This window comes from Schistocerca serialis, chromosome 7 (assembly GCF_023864345.2).
Source record: "Schistocerca serialis cubense isolate TAMUIC-IGC-003099 chromosome 7, iqSchSeri2.2, whole genome shotgun sequence".
Lineage (NCBI taxonomy): Eukaryota > Metazoa > Arthropoda > Insecta > Orthoptera > Acrididae > Schistocerca > Schistocerca serialis.
Window position 1 is genome coordinate 455901679 of NC_064644.1, and position 19156 is coordinate 455920834.

Genomic DNA, 19156 nt, shown 5'->3' on the forward strand with positions numbered 1-19156 from the left:
CCAGATCTAGCTCTACCATATGTCTCTTTCTACAAGTGTAATGACAAAGTGTTGCTAACAAGCAAGCATATTCATAGACAAGTTCACACATCTTTGAGTAACGTATACCATAAGTTTGCTTTTCTTTCAGGAATTTATCTGATCTTTAACAGCAAGCTAGTGAATCCAAAGTTTTCCTTAAATACATGTTATGCTGAGCTTGTATTATAGGGAAATGCATTTGGAAATGACAAAAAGAGTACACAGTAGGTCACAAAAGCTTTTAAAATAATTAGATTACAATTAAACAGTTTGAATAAGTCATTAGCGCAAACACCATACTAAAAATTATGTACTTCTATCAACAGTCAGATGCCACTCTGTCATAATTTAGTGTATTATCAACTGATTTTGACCTAGGCACAGCATGATTTAATATTCATCATCTCACACCCGCTCTTCATCTTCTCACATAATACGCCATGTGAATGGATATTATTAAATATTTACAATTTAGTAATGCATTTATAGCAATTGGATATTGTGACACTATTTGATATAAAAGGGCTTTTTTACTTAACAATCCTTCATCAAATGGTATTATAATATTTATTTGCTTGTCAGTCTACCTTGAAACATGGGAAGCAAATGGACAAACAGAATACATTGGAATTTCTAAAAATGGCCATTCATTTATTCATTCATTCAGTCTTCTTGTGCAAGAATAAAAAAAGCTTCTAATAAAAAAAATTGTTAATTCTTAGAGCAAAATAACAAATGCATTACTATCTCACCAGTGAGCATTCATTACACCTGGAACATGACATTTTATATTGCGTAATATAGACATTTTATGGCATAGTTATTCACTGAGTAACAGAATTGAAAGAAACATTTACCTAGCATAGCTGAATCTCCCAAATAATGTGGACTTCCCTCTTTGGCTGGAAAAAGAGGTGTATCCTTTGCTATAAATACATCAGCCACTTCATGTGGTGGAACATTTAAGTATTTCATCGTAGCTATAATATCACGATGCAAATTAATGCTCTCTTGTTGCAGATCCTGAACTTTCAGTGCCTAGAAAATTAGTGAACACAATTTAAAACACTAGCATGATTCAAGTAGCTGTACACAAAAGATAATTACTTGATTATGAGATCACTTTAAACATGTATTTCCTTAAGCATACATGGTTTGTCCAATAAGAAAGGGATAGTGATTGAAATCATTTTAAGGAATACTGAACATGCATGTACAGTGAGTTGATATTCTCCAAAATATGGCCCTCTTGGATCAGTACACTGATGCTAGCACCACTTGGAGGCTGGTAATCACAAGATTGTTCAGCCACCCCATTAAAGCAAATTCTGAAGGCACAACACTACTCAGTGTTTGTTGCACCTAAACTCTCCATTGGAGCACTAACACACTTTCACTTCACATGTTGGCTAAACACCCTAAAGGCTCAGATGAAATGGAGTTGGGTCTTCCAGCTCACATAAAATCCCCTACCACTTATTTCATCTGTAGAGATTGCCCTTTACATTAAGCAGGACACACTCCACATTAGCCAAATTATTCTAATATTTCTTGGAAGGAGAGACAGCATTGGTCGTATATTTTTGTTTATTATCGCAAAATCGATTTTCGGTCACTTAGTGACCATCTTCAGTGCTGTAATATATAACTTAAATTAGTAAGCACTGGTGTCAATAAGCTTACGGCGATCACATAGACTCCGTAAGCTTGACACCAGTGCTTACTAATTTAAGTTATATATTACAGCACTGAAGGTGGTCACTAAGTGACCGAAAATCGATTTTGCGATAATAAACAAAAATATACGACCAATGCTGTCTCTCCTTCCAAGTATACCCATTATCTGGTCGTAGTGCACAGGACACTATGGAGTCGCCAATCAACTAATATTTCTTACCAAAGTAAGAAAATGACAAATTTTTGCATCTGCAAATAAGAAAAAATTCTCGAAGCTTTACTTAAAAAGATCACCCTCTTTAAGTATTGTAGTATGAACATAAATTATGAAAGAGATGTTTCCTATCTTTAAACAATTAACTTGAAAACTGATAATGAAAAATATATAACATTTTTCCAGTTAAATAATCTTAATCATGCCAGGAAATAAATGAATAACTCCTACAAAAAAGAAAGAAGAGAATGCAGAGTTGTTCTTTTGCCTGTGATCTCTTTCATTGCACTCTGTGATCTCTTTCATTGCACTCTCCACTTCTGTGATTGCTATAATGTATGTTAAAATAGCAGTCATATCCTGTGTCATCGCTGACTGAAAACAATATGCCGTTGCATAATATGAACTTGTAAAGTGTAACTACAAATTTAACTACTAATGGTAACCCAACTGAATTTTATATTTTCACACATACCATTGCTTCCAGAGCACAGCAAAAATGACGTCCATGCAGCACAAAAATAAATAGATTTGATAAAACAATATTTCATCACAAGCAAGCATTATACTAGCTTAAAAAATTGTCACAATCATTCTGTACTCAAAAGAACACATAAAGTAACAGTTTCCAGTCACTGCCAATAGTGTCTGTAGCTGTCCACCGAATTGGGACAGTACATTTAGAACATAGTGCTTAGGCCACTGGCAAAAGTGTAAGAAGGGAACCAGGTGGTTGTTTGAAAATAACAAACTATTTCAAACAGTCTCAAATTAACACATTTTATGCTACATCATGAGCAACTAATCAAAAGGGAAAAAATAGTTTTTGGTAGTTATTTTGTTTCTTTGTGGTGTATGCTGGTTATAAATTTTTATTCTCAAATCATTGATTTTTAATATTAAACCAAAAATACTGAATGAAGAAACAAATATAAATTAAAATTAATTTCCTTAAAATCCTTTATATACTGAGGCACAGACATTCAAAAAGTTGTGTGTCTGTTAATTTGGCAGACTAAAGATACCTGCAGCATTAGTACACTATAACTAGTTAACGTTAAAATAAAAAGCGATGTATTATATGAAGAGTGGAAATGGAAAACATTTGAAGTGCTATTTTTTCACAAAATGCACTTTCAGTGCCATGGTGCCTGTGTTGCATATACGTGAATTTGTTCCAAGTGTTAAATCACAAATGTTTCAAACATTTAGTAACACATCGCACTTGATCTTTGTGCCAAGCAGAGCTTCCCAGCAGAATTCCAAGTGCCACGCGTCAAGACCTCCTCCATGCAGTCTGGGATGGTTTCAAGAGACAAGTTTTAGGTGAGTGGGAACAGCTTTTTGAGCTGCAACAGAGATTTTGCAACTGTAGACAAATGAGGAAAAGTAAGCAGGGCCATTGTTCCGTAAATTTTGCTCAAGCTTGTTGAGTTATTTAAAACTATTAACGCATTCCATGGAATTCCAATGCCTGCAACTGACTTCTTTGATCTTAAAGATGTTTCTGAAATACTGTTGTCAATGCAGGGCTGTGAGATCTCCAAATTAAGTATGAACATACTGTCTCATACTCATCCATCTCAAAATTCTTACTCTGAAACAGAATAATGGAAAAATATCGATGTTTTTGAAGTATAAAAGACCATAGAAGATATACACCATGCCCTACTTAAGCTGGAAGACCAGCCATGTTTATCAGTTACAAAACAGAAAGATCTGTTGACGATATTGCCATTACCTCCTTGACAGCACAGGAAAATTTACAGTAAACTTTGCAATTTCTGCTTGATACCCCATATGACCGTGCTTTCAGTAACAAGTGTAGGTGTGATACTGAGTCAAAAGCTTTCCAGAAATCAAGAAACACTGTACCTACTCAGCAGCCTTGATCCATGGCTTTCAGGATGTCAAGAATGGAGTTGCATAAAAAATGGATGTCAACACCAACAGATTTTTTTCCCCGAATTTATTTATGTTATCTCTTGTAAAAATGTAAAAAAATGTCATCTGGTTTTTCTTGACTATAGTTCTACTGGTTAAAATATTATGCTGTATTTCAATTCTTACATTGTCACAAATATAACATGGTTCCTCTGTATTAAAGACACTTGAAACAAAAGCCTTCTTATTGGCCTTAGTTTTGTTTATTTTTTATTTTTATTTATTTATTTTACCGTGATGAGATGATATCAGAATACTTTATCAATTTTTTGGATACAAATAAGTTATGTACAAAAATATATACATTGTTTGTGATTCCCCTGACAAATGTGAGATTTGACACAACATTTTTCATTTCCACTCTTCATATGTAAATTAGCTCATGGCAACAACACAGCAATGATTATCTTTTGTTACGCAGTATAAATAAAGTTACACTGAAAATCGAACTTAGAGCTTTACGTAGCAATGTGAGCAGAACTGATACATTTTCACTAAATTTAGTGGTTCAGAAATAATAATCTTACTTGCATGTAATTGTGTATTCTATACATCTGTTCATGGTGTTTCACAGGGTGCAGAGTAATTGCTCTGTGAACTTCTTTCTGCTTCAGGTTACCCGTGAAAGCTGCACTACCACTGGAGTTGTGATACAGAATTGTCTGCATCTGAAACAAAATTTACCATATTCACTGCTCTGAATAAATTACACACATGCAGAATAAATTACACAAATGCACACAATACATAAAATATACACAGAAAAAATTCAGATAGCACAAAAATGAATCCTTCTTTGAGTCTATGGACACACTCACAACCCACTAATTGTTAGTAACAACTAAGCTCCATAAGAATGTCATTTTATATGAATAATCTCCTGTTTAAATGTAAGTAGCAGCCATTCAATATGAGTTATGCTATCACATGTCCCAATGAAGACCTTCACTCACAACAAGAATGACACAGTTTGTCACTAGAAGGGTAACCTTCATTTCAGTGAATGGATGCTTTTAGATGGCAACAATAAACCGTGCAAATAAAAGTGACAATGGCATATGTGATTATAATTTTGGATGAGCATCATACTGGCTGGACAACAATGGGCATCAATTTAAGTGGCGGTTTCCTTTTTAAATGTACTTCATGTAAATATATTAATGTATAAAGTGTTAGTCTTTATTTGAATGGCAGTAGAGTTCTGTCATCAGTACGTCACAGAAAGCGGCTATTAGTTACGTACTACTCTTATGAACAGTTGATTCCTAGCTATGAAATTCCTTTCTGGGAAACAAATGTACAAAATGAACAAAAATCAAACAATGGAAAATCCAGGGTGGAACATAACAATACTATGAAAAGAAAAGTTGCTATTCACCATATAGCAGAAATGCTGAGTCGCAGATAGACACAACAAGACAGTCTATTTGTTTCGCCTATTTACGACTCAAAATGTTGAACAAAATTTTCAAACTATAAAGAAGGTTCAAAAGGATAATAACCAAAAATAGTAACAGGGATCATTGTGAAAATCTTTTCAAAACATTGGGGATTTTTAATTACATCTTGGAACAATATCTAGACTGAACTTACATTTACCAAGAAACAATAAACGTAAAACACAAAACAGCATTTTCAGTCAAAGATTAAAATTATACTAATATCTCACACATTATGAAGAAATGTTAGCTCACTTTTTCATACAAGCAAATGGGAAGCTGTGGCACAAACCAAACATCACTGACATGTTGCTGGTGTCTGCTTGTAATTTATGCGTGTAGTGTGTGCAGTTCTTAGTGTTGACAAACAGTGTAGCACTAGCTTTTATGTAACTTAAACAAAATAATATTGTACAATAGGAATAAACCAAATGAAGTTGCGCCATTTTAAACAGTCGAACTTTGTGTACAGGAGGATGGAGACTCTAATTCCTTCTCTATAATAGTTCAAACAAAATTGAGGGTGGTTCCTATAACAAAGTACTGCCCAACTACCTGCCCCATACTTGTCAAACTAGACCAATAAGTATGCAAATGCCTGTGTGTATGAATTATGTATTTTTGTAACAACTTTATCAGTATCCTTGTAATAGTGCTCAGGGGTGAATGAAACAGCTGTTACCACATGTGACTTTAATAGCTACTGTAGCGAACTTTGAAGAACATTTTCTGAATCTAAAAATCAGGTAGCTTACAGAAGACATATGCCTTTTATTGAAGCTACGTAGTGCCGTAGAAAAATGAAGTACCTGGATTTATTTTGTTGTATTATCTTTATTGATGTATTTTTTTTCAAACCACATTTTAAATATGAAATTTTTCTGACTAGGTAGCTGGATTTAGATGTTAACACAAAAATTTTAATTGCATTTTATCTTTTGTGAATCAAGTTGTGATGATCATTCGTGAATCATAAAGCAGGCTTTTGGTTGAGTGTAACGATGCCGAAGTTTCACCAACGGGAAACGAAGTGGATTAATTGCTGGCAACGGGTTCTTCATCTCGTGGGAAGGCGGCAGCGAGCTTGGTTTACTTGTGTGAACATTCAGAGGCACACATGTGAAGTCAGCGGCAGTGGAGCGATAAATACGGCGCTTTTAAAGGGCGGCCTGTTCGACAAACAGCAGCCTGACAGCGTAATTACTATAGAAGGCCGCAAATCAGAGAAAAGCGATACTTTGGAACAATAATTACGAAGACTTTGCGCCAAAAGCTGAGGAATCTGCATCCTCATCCCGAGATTATAGATGCAGTTTCTATTCTAAAGGTAGAACTTTAGAACATTTTTATCTACTTCAGTCTGAGCTGTTATTAATCTTCACGATTGCTACGCGTGAGTTATGTACTTCCTTGAGATCTCTGAATTGTGTCCCCATTTTTTTCATTATCAGATCTAGTTGACTTTTTGTCTACATTACTGCACAATGTTTACAGCCGTCACACTCTGGAATTAGACTGTGCATTCTATATCATATTCACGCGTATTGCTGTTCCCAGGTATATCAACCACATAACGGTCCTTTGAAATTAATGCTGTAATCAAGGCCTACCGGATTTTCACATTTTCATTTCAATTATTATTATTGCTGTCATTAGGTACTGAAGGTGTATATTATTGTAAATAGAGTTTTGAAAGTTACACAGGTCACACCAACATACAGGAAAGATAGTAGGAATAATCCACTATATTACAGGCTCATATCATTAACGTCGATATGCAGCAGGATTTTGGAACATATATTGTATTCGAATAATATGCATTACGTCGAAGAGAACGGTCTATTGCCCGCATCTCGTGGTCGTGCGGCAGCGTTCTCGCTTCCCACGCCCGGGTTCCCGGGTTCGATTCCCGGCGGGGTCAGGAATTTTCTCTGCCTCGTGATGGCTGGGTGTTGTGTGCTGTCCTTAGGTTAGTTAGGTTTAAGTAGTTCTAAGTTCTAGGGGACTTATGACCACAGCAGTTGAGTCCCATAGTGCTCAGAACCATTTGAGAACGGTCTATTGACACACAGTCAACACGGATTTAAAAACATCGTTCTTGTGAAACACAACTAGCTCTTTACTCACACGAAATCTTGAGTGCTATTGACAATGAATTTCAAACTGACTCCGTATTTCTAGATTTCCAGAAGGCTTTTGACACTGTACCACATAAGCGGCTTGTAGTGAAATTGCTTTCTTATGGAATATCGTCTCAGTTAATGTGAGTGGATTTCGCGATTTCCCGTCAGAGAGGTGACAGTTCGTAGTAACTTTCCGAAAGTTACCGAGTAAAAGAGAAGTGATTTCTGGCGTTCCCTAGTGTAGTATTGCAGGCCGTCTGCTGTTCCTTATCCATATAAAGGATTTAGGAGAGAAACTAAGCAGCCGTCTTAGGTAATTTACAGATGATGGTATCGTTTATCGTCTAGAAAAGTCATCAGAAGATCAAAACAAATTGCAAAAGTATTTAGAAAGGATATCTGTATATGGTGCGAAAATTAACAGCTGACCCTAAGTAATGAAATGTGTGGAGTCATCCTCATGAGAGCTAAAAGGAATACACTAAACTTCGCTTATGGTCACATCTAAAGGCAGAAAATTAAACTAAATACCTAGGGACTCCTATTATGAACAACTTAAAATATCGTGGGGGAGGGAAACCAAAGACTACCTTTCATTGGCAGAACACTTAAAAAATGTAACAGGTCTACCAAATGGGCTACACTGCGTTTGTCCGTCCTCTTTTGGAGTACTGCTGCGAGGTGTAGGATCCTTACCAGAAAGAATTAACGGAGTACATCGAGAAAGTTCAAAGAAGGGCAGTACGTTTTGTAAGATCGCGAAATATGGGGGAAGAGTGTCACTAAAATGATACAGGATTTGGGGCGGTCATCTTTAACACAAAGGCGTTTTTCGTTGCAACGGGATCTTGTCATGACATTTCAATCACCAACTTTCTCCTCCGGTTGTGGAAATATGTTACTGACGCTGACCTACACAGGGAGAAACGATCATCATAATAAAATAGGGGAAATCAGAGCTCGCACGGAGAGGTATAGGTGTTAGTTTTTTATGCACGCTGTAAGAGATTGGAATAATAGAGAATTATTGTGAACGTGGTTCGATGAATCCTCTGCCAGGCGCTTAAAAGTGATTTACAGAGTATCGACGCTGAAAAGCGTGAGGTTTGATATTCATATCGCACCTCGGCACCATTTTTGTTCTGCGGAAGAATGATGAGACAAAAATAGGGCCACCCAAGGATACACAGTGTGTGTCAATTGGTTTCTTTCTACTCTTGGTTAGTAATAGAGAATTAATATGGTGTGATCTGTTTGATATGTCACAAAAGTGATACGTCTGAGGTTTCTGTTACAATATATTAGCATTAATCACGTCCGCCATTGTGAATGCACATATCATGCCTCTCGTCGATTTTGCGTTAAGTGGCTCGCGACATTTCTGGGGTGATTAACTGAATGGCCGCTATAATCCGCCTCCGTTGGTCGACTACATTATGTATTCTTTGTGCATACCCTGTTGACTTGACGTAGCTTCACACAAAAAAATCTGTAGGCGTTAAGTCGGGGCCATTAGGAGGCCACGGGCACAACAAAGATCTTGAATATCTGGTTTAATTATTCCCTCACAACGAGAACCCAGTGCGGTGGAGCGCCGTCCTGTTGATTGATAATGGTGCCCAGTATCCCATGTTGCTATAATTGAGGGACCACATGCTGCTCGATCATTTCAAGATAACTGACGGCACAAACATTCTCCTCCACAAAAAAGAATGGGTCGATGACATTGCATCGACGTCTGAAAGCTCGCTGTGTCTCTGTGACACTCGAGTATTTCGCATACCATACGACACACTGAGTGTGTTGTTATGGCATAACGACAATTTTCACGTAACAATCGAGACACTGAGGGCGCCAACTTGTGCCACCTCCGTACAATGTGTTTCTGATATCTCGTGTTTGCGGTGTGTACTACGCCTCCCGCAGCATGGTCACTCATTGTTAACTCCAATCATTTCCACATACATTACAAAAAACTGCTCCGAGATAGATATACTACCTTAAGAAATACAGGGAGCCTCAAAAAATGCATACACACTTTGAACTGTCATAGACAATTTATTTCCGTTCTACAAGGTTAAATATCTATGAGAAAGTAATGTTATGTTTCTTCAACAGGTGGAAGCAGTGGCAAGGAAGTAACTGCAACATGGCGGACGTGCGTTTGAGCTTTGAAGCGCGGAAGCAGATAATAAAGTGGTACTGGAAGTTTGAGAATGTAGCTGCGGTTCGAAGACAGTGGAGAAGTTAGTATAGTACAGAACTACCTTCAAGGTTAACAATTACACGTCTACGAGACAAATTCGAAATTCATGGAACAGTGTGTGACGTGCATATAGGTCGATAAGGGCGACCTCATACGGCTACAAGTGATGATTCCACGACTGTGGTCTTGAACTGTTTTAGCGTTCGCCTCAAAAATCTTCAAGGCAAGCGGCACGTGAGAGTAATGTAAGTGCTAGTAGTGTGCTACGCATTCTGAAGAAAGGCAAGTTTCGTGTGTACATTCCAAGGCTGGTGCAACAGCTAAGTTACGACGATCCAGATCGAAGGTTAGAATTTTGTGAATGGGTTCAGGAGATGGTGAGACGTGAACCGGGATTTATGGGTAGCATAATTTGGTCGGATGAAGCCCAATTCAAACTCAATGGAACTGTCAATAGGCACAATTGTGTGTACTGGACTGAAGGTAATCCTCACATTACAGTTGGAAAGGCTGTGAATTTGCCTGGTGTAAATGTGTGGTGGGGTTTGTCTGCAAGGGGCTCATTGGGCCTTTCCGCTTTGAAGGTACTGTTACTGGGGAAACGTACCTAACAATGCTTGCTGACTCCATATTCCCTGCCATTCGTGCATTATACGGTAATGATGAGTTTTATTTCCAACAAGATGACGCCCCGCCGCACTATCATAGGGATGTACGAGCATACCTGGATCACAATGTGCCAGGCCAGTGGATAGGACGAAGGGGACCAATCGAGTTTCCTGCATGCTCTCCAGACCTCACGCCACTGGATTTCTTCTTATGGGGCACAGTAAAAGATGAGGTGTACAAACGTAAACCACGTAACCTGGACACACTTTGGAATGAGATTCAGGCGGTGTGCGCAGAAATCTCACTGGACATTTTGGTACGATGTACGGAATCAGTGGTGACTCGTACTCAGAAATGTATTGATGCTGAAGGCCACCAGTTTGTACATTAATCACATTTGCAAAGTACATTTATTTTTCCAGTTGGACTTTAAGCTTTGCATTTCCAGAAATTTAACATTGTAGAACAGGAAATAAGTTTTCTATGGCGCTTCAAAGTGTGTGTACATTTTTTTGACGCACCCTGTATAACGTTAGTCTTTTGTGACGTCTCAAATAGATCACTCTGTACATGGATGAGCCAAAACTTTATGACCATTGCGCAAACTGAGACTGAATGCTGCTTAATTGCACCGCGGGAATGTGGCGCGGTAAAGAAAGTAGGCGACAGCAGTTGCAGGTTCATGCGACCTACGACTGCAGTGGGCTCGGGATCATCGAGACTGGACCGTAGATCAATGGAAGCAAGTCTCTTGGTCGGACGAATCATGCTTCTTCGAACATCAGGTCCATGATTGTGTCCGGATACACTGACATGTAGGCGAATTGCTGCTCCAAGCACCGCACCACGGATGCAGCCCGCTATGAGCAGTAATCGAACGCACCATGGCAACGTTGGACAATGTAAACATTATTGTGGACCGTCTGCATCCCTTCATGCTTGATGAGTTCCCCAAAGGTGATTGCATCTTCCAACAGGATAGCTATTCGTGTTATGAGGTCAGAGGTGAACCAACACGTTACTGACTTGCTCAGTTTGTGAAGCTCTTCCTGTTGAATAAATCGTCCAGTTTTTCTGAAATTGTAGTCATTTGTTTGTCAGTAGATGAACATCCGACCCATTCGGATAATTCCTTCGTGGTGCGTCGTGTTTTTTTTTTTATTTAGTTTTTTGTCTTGGGGTGTATTTTAGCGATATCCCCATACGGATTCTTTAAAGAATCAAACTCCCACGTATAAAACGCCGTATCTCCCGAACTGTGTGTCGTACAGTGAAAACTTCTGCTGGCATTTTCAGTGCTGTATGTGGATACTGCCTGCAAAATGTGTTGCCGAATAGATTTATTAGTAAAGAAGTAATAATTTTAAAACGTCATGCCTGATGCTACAGTTTGTTGCAGGGACAACGAAAATGTAGTAAGAATAAACTTTTCTCCTGTCATCATTTTGCGAGGGGTGTTAGTGAGAAAAAAGTCCTAAAACTTTGAAGTTCTTGATAAAGTTTGTTCGAAGTTGCTAAGTGATCTCATTCTCAAACACTAGGCGAAGGTAGTCTGGGTAATTTGTGCTACCTCAGGACATATACACTGTTTTTAAATGCAATAGTCGACTTATGCATTAAATCTTTAACGTAAGATTATATCTCTTAAGAAGTAGATTATGGCAGCATTTTAAATTTTTAAATTAAGTCAATAACTGTATGAAATACAGAAAATCAAATTTTTGTTATCCTAGGAGCCGTCTCGCACCATATGAACAATGGGCCTTGGCCAAATTCTTTGAGTCTCTCTCCCAGAATATTTCCCTAGCTATTTTTGCGAAAGGATTTTCGGAACTTTAACGAGCGTTACATAACTTCACTCATCATTTCAGTAGCTCTCGAATTTCGTTATACAGGACCACTCAAAATTAATATAGCAGTTGGAAACGGGTGTAACTATTAATGCATTGCGATCCATCGATAAGAATTACAAAAAATGTAAACAAAGTTCAAAATTTCGATATTAGCGCGAGCGCATTGAATCGGAAACCAGCGCAAGTGAGGGAAGCGGAAGTATCATATTCACAGGCACTGAAACTGGAAGAGTTTGTCAAACTCACGAATTATTGTAAGTCAATGCCGGAAGCCAAAACGTGTGTAATTGGACATCACCGTGACTCACCGAAAGTTAATGTTTCTTTATGATGCCGACACACAAACCGTACGGGCCACCTTTCTCCACTGAGCTCAATAAGTGTTTCAATAAACATTTCGCTGCCGGCCGCTGTGGACGAGCCGTTCTGAGCGCTTCAGTCTGGAACCGCGCTGCTGGTACGATCGCAGGTTCGAATGCTGCCTCGGGCATCGATATTTGTGATGTGCTTAGTTAGTTAGGTTTAAGTAGTTCTAAGTCTAGAGGACTGGTGAGCTCAGATGTTAAGTCCCAGAGTGCTTAGAGCCATTTGAACCGTTTTTTGAAACATTTAACTGAACACGATTGAGCGTTAGCCTATATTACATCTTACAGGGATTCCATGGATTACATATTTCAGCAAGATGGAGCCACCCCTACTTTGGGGTATGAAGGTTCTTACATTTTTAAATCGATGTTTTCCAAACCGTTGTGTTCTGCTCTTGGCCACCGAAATCTCTATACGAAAGAACCTTGTGAACGTGCCTGCTTAGCCGGAAACAATACCAGACCTCAAAATGCGCATATCTAATACACTCGTGTCGGTGACTCCACATGTGCTTTAAAATTTTTGCCGTGAAATGGATTCTCGTGTAGACACTGTCCGTATGATCAAGGAGACTCACATAGAACATCATTCTCTGTAATTGTTATCAATGTACGGCTATGCATTAAATAGTAACTGACGTTCGTAATTGTAATACTCGTTTCAAATTGCTATTGTACATGGACTTCGTTACTTGTACTTCTATTATTTATTTTTTTCATTTTCAAGTCGTCTCTGTGGATAATAAAATTAACAGAGCTTTTGCATACTACAGAATATTTCTTCTCTCTCTGCGTCCTATTACTACTCGGAATCTATGTTTCGAAATCGACCACCATTTATGATAAGTGCAGATGTTCATTTTAGTGGAAGATTATATGTAAATGGTAATTAACTCTACTCTTAATAATTATCCAGAAACAATGTACCATATTTTTTCGCATGGATGTTTCTGTCTCTTTAAGTACGTCCAACACTCTGATCAAATGCTAGTTGGCAGCTATACGAGTGATACTTGAACATCAGAATGGAAGCGCAGCAGTAATATCTCATACCAAAGGATTAATTTACGATTTGTGGAAACTGTCGCGGAAGGAGATATCTGCTGTTAAGCCGTAAGAGAGCTTCATTGTCGGAACGATTCAATGTGCCGCTGAGTGGAACTACACTGCTGCGGTCTCGTTAGCGTTTCGACTGCAGCAACGCTGGATCTCGTTTGAAACAGTTATCAGTGCCCGACACAAAGTGGCCGTCAAGTAGCCGGCACCTCAAGCAGTGTGAGTCACGGCCGTGTCGGCAGCTGTTTGTGGCAGCCGCCTCAGTGGCTGTGGCATTTTCATACACTTCAGTAGGCATTGTCTACACGAAAAGACTGAGCTGTAAACCAGCGTTGCGCAAGTAATTCCGTAAATGGCTGTCTACACAACGAGATCAGTGTACACCACAGTTTAGACACTTTATGCATACCGAAGCACCATTTTCGTGTCTGAAATGAAAGTTGTGGCAGTTACATTGGTAGCGGCGTTCAGACGTGCCCGCTATAAATCAGTGAACCATCTAAGAATAACGTCAGAACAATTTACGAATCTTAAGCTAAATTCGAGATGCTACAAGGAAAGAAGATACACTAATATGTGAGGCACTGTCGTCGAAACAATCTGAAGAACAAACAGTATATTTTTGGCACGCTGAGATGTTCATTTCTCGCCCCTGTAGTATCATATATCGCGCTCCGTTTGTTCCAGATGTTTATGACTCCATCTATTTCGGAAGTTTCTTGCCTCCAATTTTCGGATATCAAGCTTTTTGTTTCGTGCATGTTAAACCATTATCTACACAGTGTACTCTTTGGATACCTTCACCATTTGCGCAGTTGTGCTTTCATTGAAGTAGGTTTATTCAGAAGGCTTCAGATTGACCTAAGAGCATCTACAGAAATTTGCTAATGGAGTAAGGTGTCTTCATTAATCTTTGATGTCTTAGTATTTTTTAGAGAATGTACAGAGTAGCTATAAATCAACTTTTGCTATTTGAGAGGGTCCCCGTGAAAAGAGAGTGTTCGTAGGACAATGAAACTTTGTGTAAACGTTTGTAACGACATGCGCTAGAGAAAAACGAACAAAGTAATGAAAGAAACACATTTTAATTTAAAGGATTCTTGAAATTACTGGAACCAGCTGCCTTTTGTTTTGTTCTTCAATTTTTTTTATTATTTTATTAACGCTTCCGAACCGCCTAGCGATTCGTCATCAGATGATACATACATTAATGGCTCTGAGCACTATGGGACTCAACATCTTAGGTCATAAGTCCCCTAGAACTTAGAACTACTTAAACCTAACTAACCTAAGGACATCACACACACCCATGCCCGAGGCAGGATTCGAACCTGCGACCGTAGCGGTCCCGCGGTTCCGGACTGCAGCGCCAGAACCGCTAGACCACCGCGGCCGGCTACATACATTAATTGTCTGCAGCAGTGTAGGAGTCATGTAGAGTGAGTAGTATCCGTTGGTTGGATGTTGGTGAACACAGTATTCTAGAAAACATAATGAAAGTTTTCCAGTGACGTTAATTGCATTGCACTTTACACACACAGCCACAGGTGACATGTTCCACATGCTTTACAAAACGTGTCCACGTGAAAGGGTATTAAATGTTAACTGCGTGCCATGTTTATGTTCCAGGTCACAATCGTTGCTGAATGTGAAGCCATCTGCGTCCTCGACAGCCTGGAAACGCTCTAGAGATTACAGGACAGTTGTTCAAACCCACTTTTCGAACGTTGGACCATGGAATGTTCAGCTATCGTGACACAGCTCGTGCACGGCTTGAAGGTCGCACATTGCGTCCAGCGTTCTCAGGCATGGCAACAGTAATTTCTTCAACAGTTTGGGGCACAGTTGGCCGTCTGCGTTTCCCAGGAGCAATTCCCAAATCGCCGGTTACCTCGAACTTCCGAAAAATGTTCTTCAACCCCGGTGAGGAAAGAGGGCCTCTCTGTATTCCTGTAATGCGTCGATACTCAACAAGAGCAGCAGCACTGTTGCTGCTCTTTTGTTAAAACAACTTTACGAGTCAAGCCCTGCTCATCTTGTCCTACCCATGTTGATTGCCTGCAGCTGTAATGCACACTGATGCTTGTGCTTCAGCCCTATGTCGCCATACCAACACCAGCGCCTGACGGCAAGTCATGCCACTAACACTACTAACAACTCGAATCCTGCAGCGCACAGAGTCAACATCACTTCTACAAAGTTGTGTACCCATATGGTAAACAGTTTTCCGTCTTCACTGTCCCAATTATCGAAAGTTTAATTATGACCCCTTGTATCTTGGTCAGGAACTCCGACGCCGTCAGTCCTTCGATGCCGGTTGAAGAATTGCCTCAACTGCACCACTACATCGCACTTTGTTCTTGCAATGCTTTTTATTAGCGTCAGACAAGAACCTACACTCCTGGAAATTGAAATAAGAACACCGTGAATTCATTGTCCCAGGAAGGGGAAACTTTATTGACACATTCCTGGGGACAGATACATCACATGATCACACTGACAGAACCACAGGCACATAGACATAGGCAACAGAGCATGCACAATGTCGGCACTAGTACAGTGTATATCCACCTTTCGCAGCAATGCAGGCTGCTATTCTCCCATGGAGACGATCGTAGAGATTCTGGATGTAGTCCTGTGGAACGGCTTGCCATGCCATTTCCACCTGGCGCCTCAGTTGGACCAGCGTTCGTGCTGGACGTGCAGACCGCGTGAGACGACGCTTCATCCAGTCCCAAACATGCTCAATGGGGGACAGATCCGGAGATCTTGCTGGCCAGGGTAGTTGACTTACACCTTCTAGAGCACGTTGGGTGGCACGGGATACATGCGGACGTGCATTGTCCTGTTGGAACAGCAAGTTCCCTTGCCGGTCTAGGAATGGTAGAACGATGGGTTCGATGACGGTTTGGATGTACCGTGCACTATTCAGTGTCCCCTCGACGATCACCAGTGGTGTACGGCCAGTGTAGGAGATCGCTCCCCACACCATGATGCCGGGTGTTGGCCATGTGTGCAGTCCTGATTGTGGCGCTCACCTGCACGGCGCCAAACACGCATACGACCATCATTGGCACCAAGGCAGAAGCGACTCTCATCGCTGAAGACGACACGTCTCCATTCGTCCCTCCATTCACGCCTGTCGCGACACCACTGGAGGCGGGCTGCACGATGTTGGGGCGTGAGCGGAAGACGGCCTAACGGTGTGCAGGACCGTAGCCCAGCTTCATGGAGACGGTTGCGAATGGTCCTCGCCGATACCCCAGGAGCAACAGTGTCCCTAATTTGCTGGGAAGTGGCGGTGCGGTCCCCTACGGCACTGCGTAGGATCCTACGGTCTTGGCGTGCATCTGTGCGTCGCTGCGGTCCGGTCCCAGGTCGACGGGCACGTGCACCTTCCGCCGACCACTGGCGACAACATCGATGTACTGTGGAGACCTCACGCCCCACGTGTTGAGCAATTCGGCGGTACGTCCACCCGGCCTCCCGCATGCCCACTATACGCCCTCGCTCAAAGTCCGTCAACTGCACATACGGTTCACGTCCTCGCTGTCGCGGCATGCTACCAGTGTTAAAGACTGCGATGGAGCTCCGTATGCCACGGCAAACTGGCTGACACTGACGGCGGCGGTGCACAAATGCTGCGCAGCTAGCGCCATTCGACGGCCAACACCGCGGTTCCTGGTGTGTCCGCTGTGCCGTGCGTGTGATCATTGCTTGTACAGCCCTCTCGCAGTGTCCGGAGCAAGTATGGTGGGTCTGACACACCGGTGTCAATGTTTTCTTTTTTCCAATTCCAGGAGTGTATATCTAGCGTAACTGGCGAAAAACCAACAATTGTCTCACTTCCCCACTCGATGTCCCATTTATTGAAACGTTACCTAACCTAAAAACACAAGCAACTCAATAATGGTTCAAATGGCTCTAAGCACTATGAGACTTAACAGGTGAGGTCATCAGTCCCCTAAATTTAGAACTACTTAAACCTAACTAACCTGAGAACATCACACACATCCATGCCCGAGGTAGGATTCGAACCTGCGACAGTAGCAGCCACGTGGTTCCAGACTGAAGTGCCTAGAACCGCTCGGCCACCCCGGCGGCCACAAGCAACTGATAGTTTCGTGTCGTAATGTAAATTACGTTTTAGGACTGTCGGGTTGAAGGACAGCGCTTGTGCTTGTCAGATCATCTCACTTCTCAATCTACATTTATAGGCATACATTGTAAATCAGTGTTAACTTCCCACTGTACCACGTATTTCGGTTTCTTCTCGGTCCCTTTACGTGTTGAGCGCGGAAAGCTGAATGCAGCGAAGCTGCCGACGAACACAGCAGAGATTCATATCTGACGCTGTGTGCCCACCGGCAGCCACATGCTCCACTGACTTTATACAGTATATTATATAACTCAATACTGTGCATTAATTTGTATTTCTTGACTGAGTTGACGCAAGTGTATAGGAAATCAGGTACAATATCTTGTTCAACGTTTTGAATTCATTTTATTTTATTTATTTTTTCATTTATTTATTTGTACTGAATAGAGCGGAGTGTGTGACCGCTTGCGTGAACCTCTGCTGTGTCCGCCGATGGCCTAGCGGCACTCAACTTGTTAAACGCCTCTGTGCACGCTGTAATTCGTCCAGTCTTGCCTACACGGTCTCTCCGAGAGTGACACGTAGGAGGCTTATGTTCTAGATTCCTCACTTAATACTGGTTTTCAAAACTTTGTATGTAGGCTGCCGCAGAATAGTGTTGATCCCTACCTTCAAGAGTCTGCCAGTTAACGTTTTTCAATATGTCCGTGGCGCTCTCCTGTAATTAAAACAAACCAGCGACGACTCATGCTACCCTTTGTATACGGTTATCTTTGACATTTCCTTTAGTCCTATTTGGTATTCCTCCCATACACTTGAGCAATATATACTGAGGTGACAAAAGTCAGGGATAACGATATGGATATACACATATGGCGGCAGTACCGCGTACACCAGGTATGAAAGGGCAGTTCATTGGCGACGCTGTCATTTGTACCCAGATGATTCACGTGAAAAGGCTTCTGATATGATTACGGCCGCACGGCGGGAATAATAGACTTGGAACGCGGAATGGTGCTTGGAGCTAGACACACGGAACATTCCATTTCGGAAATCGTTAGGGAATTCAGTATTCCGTGACCCACAATGTCAAAAGTGTGACAAGAATACCAAATTTCAGGCATTACCTCTAACCACGGCTACGCTGTGGCCAACGGACTTCACTTAACGACCGAGAGCAGCGGCGTTTGTGTAGGGTTGTCAGTGCTAACAGACAAGCAACACTGCGTGAAATGACCCCAGAAATCAATGTGGAACGTACGACTAATGTATCTGTTAGGACAGCGCGCTGAAATTTGGCGTTAATGGGCTACGGCAGCAGGCTACCAAAGCGACTACCTTTGCTAATACTATGACATCGCCTGCAGCTCATCTCCTGGGCTTGTGATCATAATGGTTGGATCCTAGACCTGGTTACGTGAGTCCCGATTGCAGTTGGTCAGAGGTGATAGTATGAATCGAGTGTGGCGTAGACCCCACAAAGCCATGGACCCAAGTTGTCAACATGTCAGTGTACAAGCTAGTGGTGGCCCCATAATGGTGTGGGCTGT

At 41.0% G+C, this 19156-nt stretch overlaps 1 protein-coding gene across 1 annotated transcript in view; it reads right to left on the reverse strand.

Moving 5' to 3' along the window:
• Positions 1–19156, reverse strand: part of LOC126412470 (chondroitin sulfate synthase 1) — a 299840-nt gene that overhangs the window by 26512 nt on the left and 254172 nt on the right. The window contains exons 4-5 of the mRNA XM_050082081.1: positions 4384–4524; positions 879–1059 (exon numbers count right to left, since the gene is read on the reverse strand). Coding sequence (XP_049938038.1) covers positions 879–1059; positions 4384–4524 — 322 coding nt within the window. The remainder of the gene's footprint in view (positions 1–878; positions 1060–4383; positions 4525–19156) is intronic.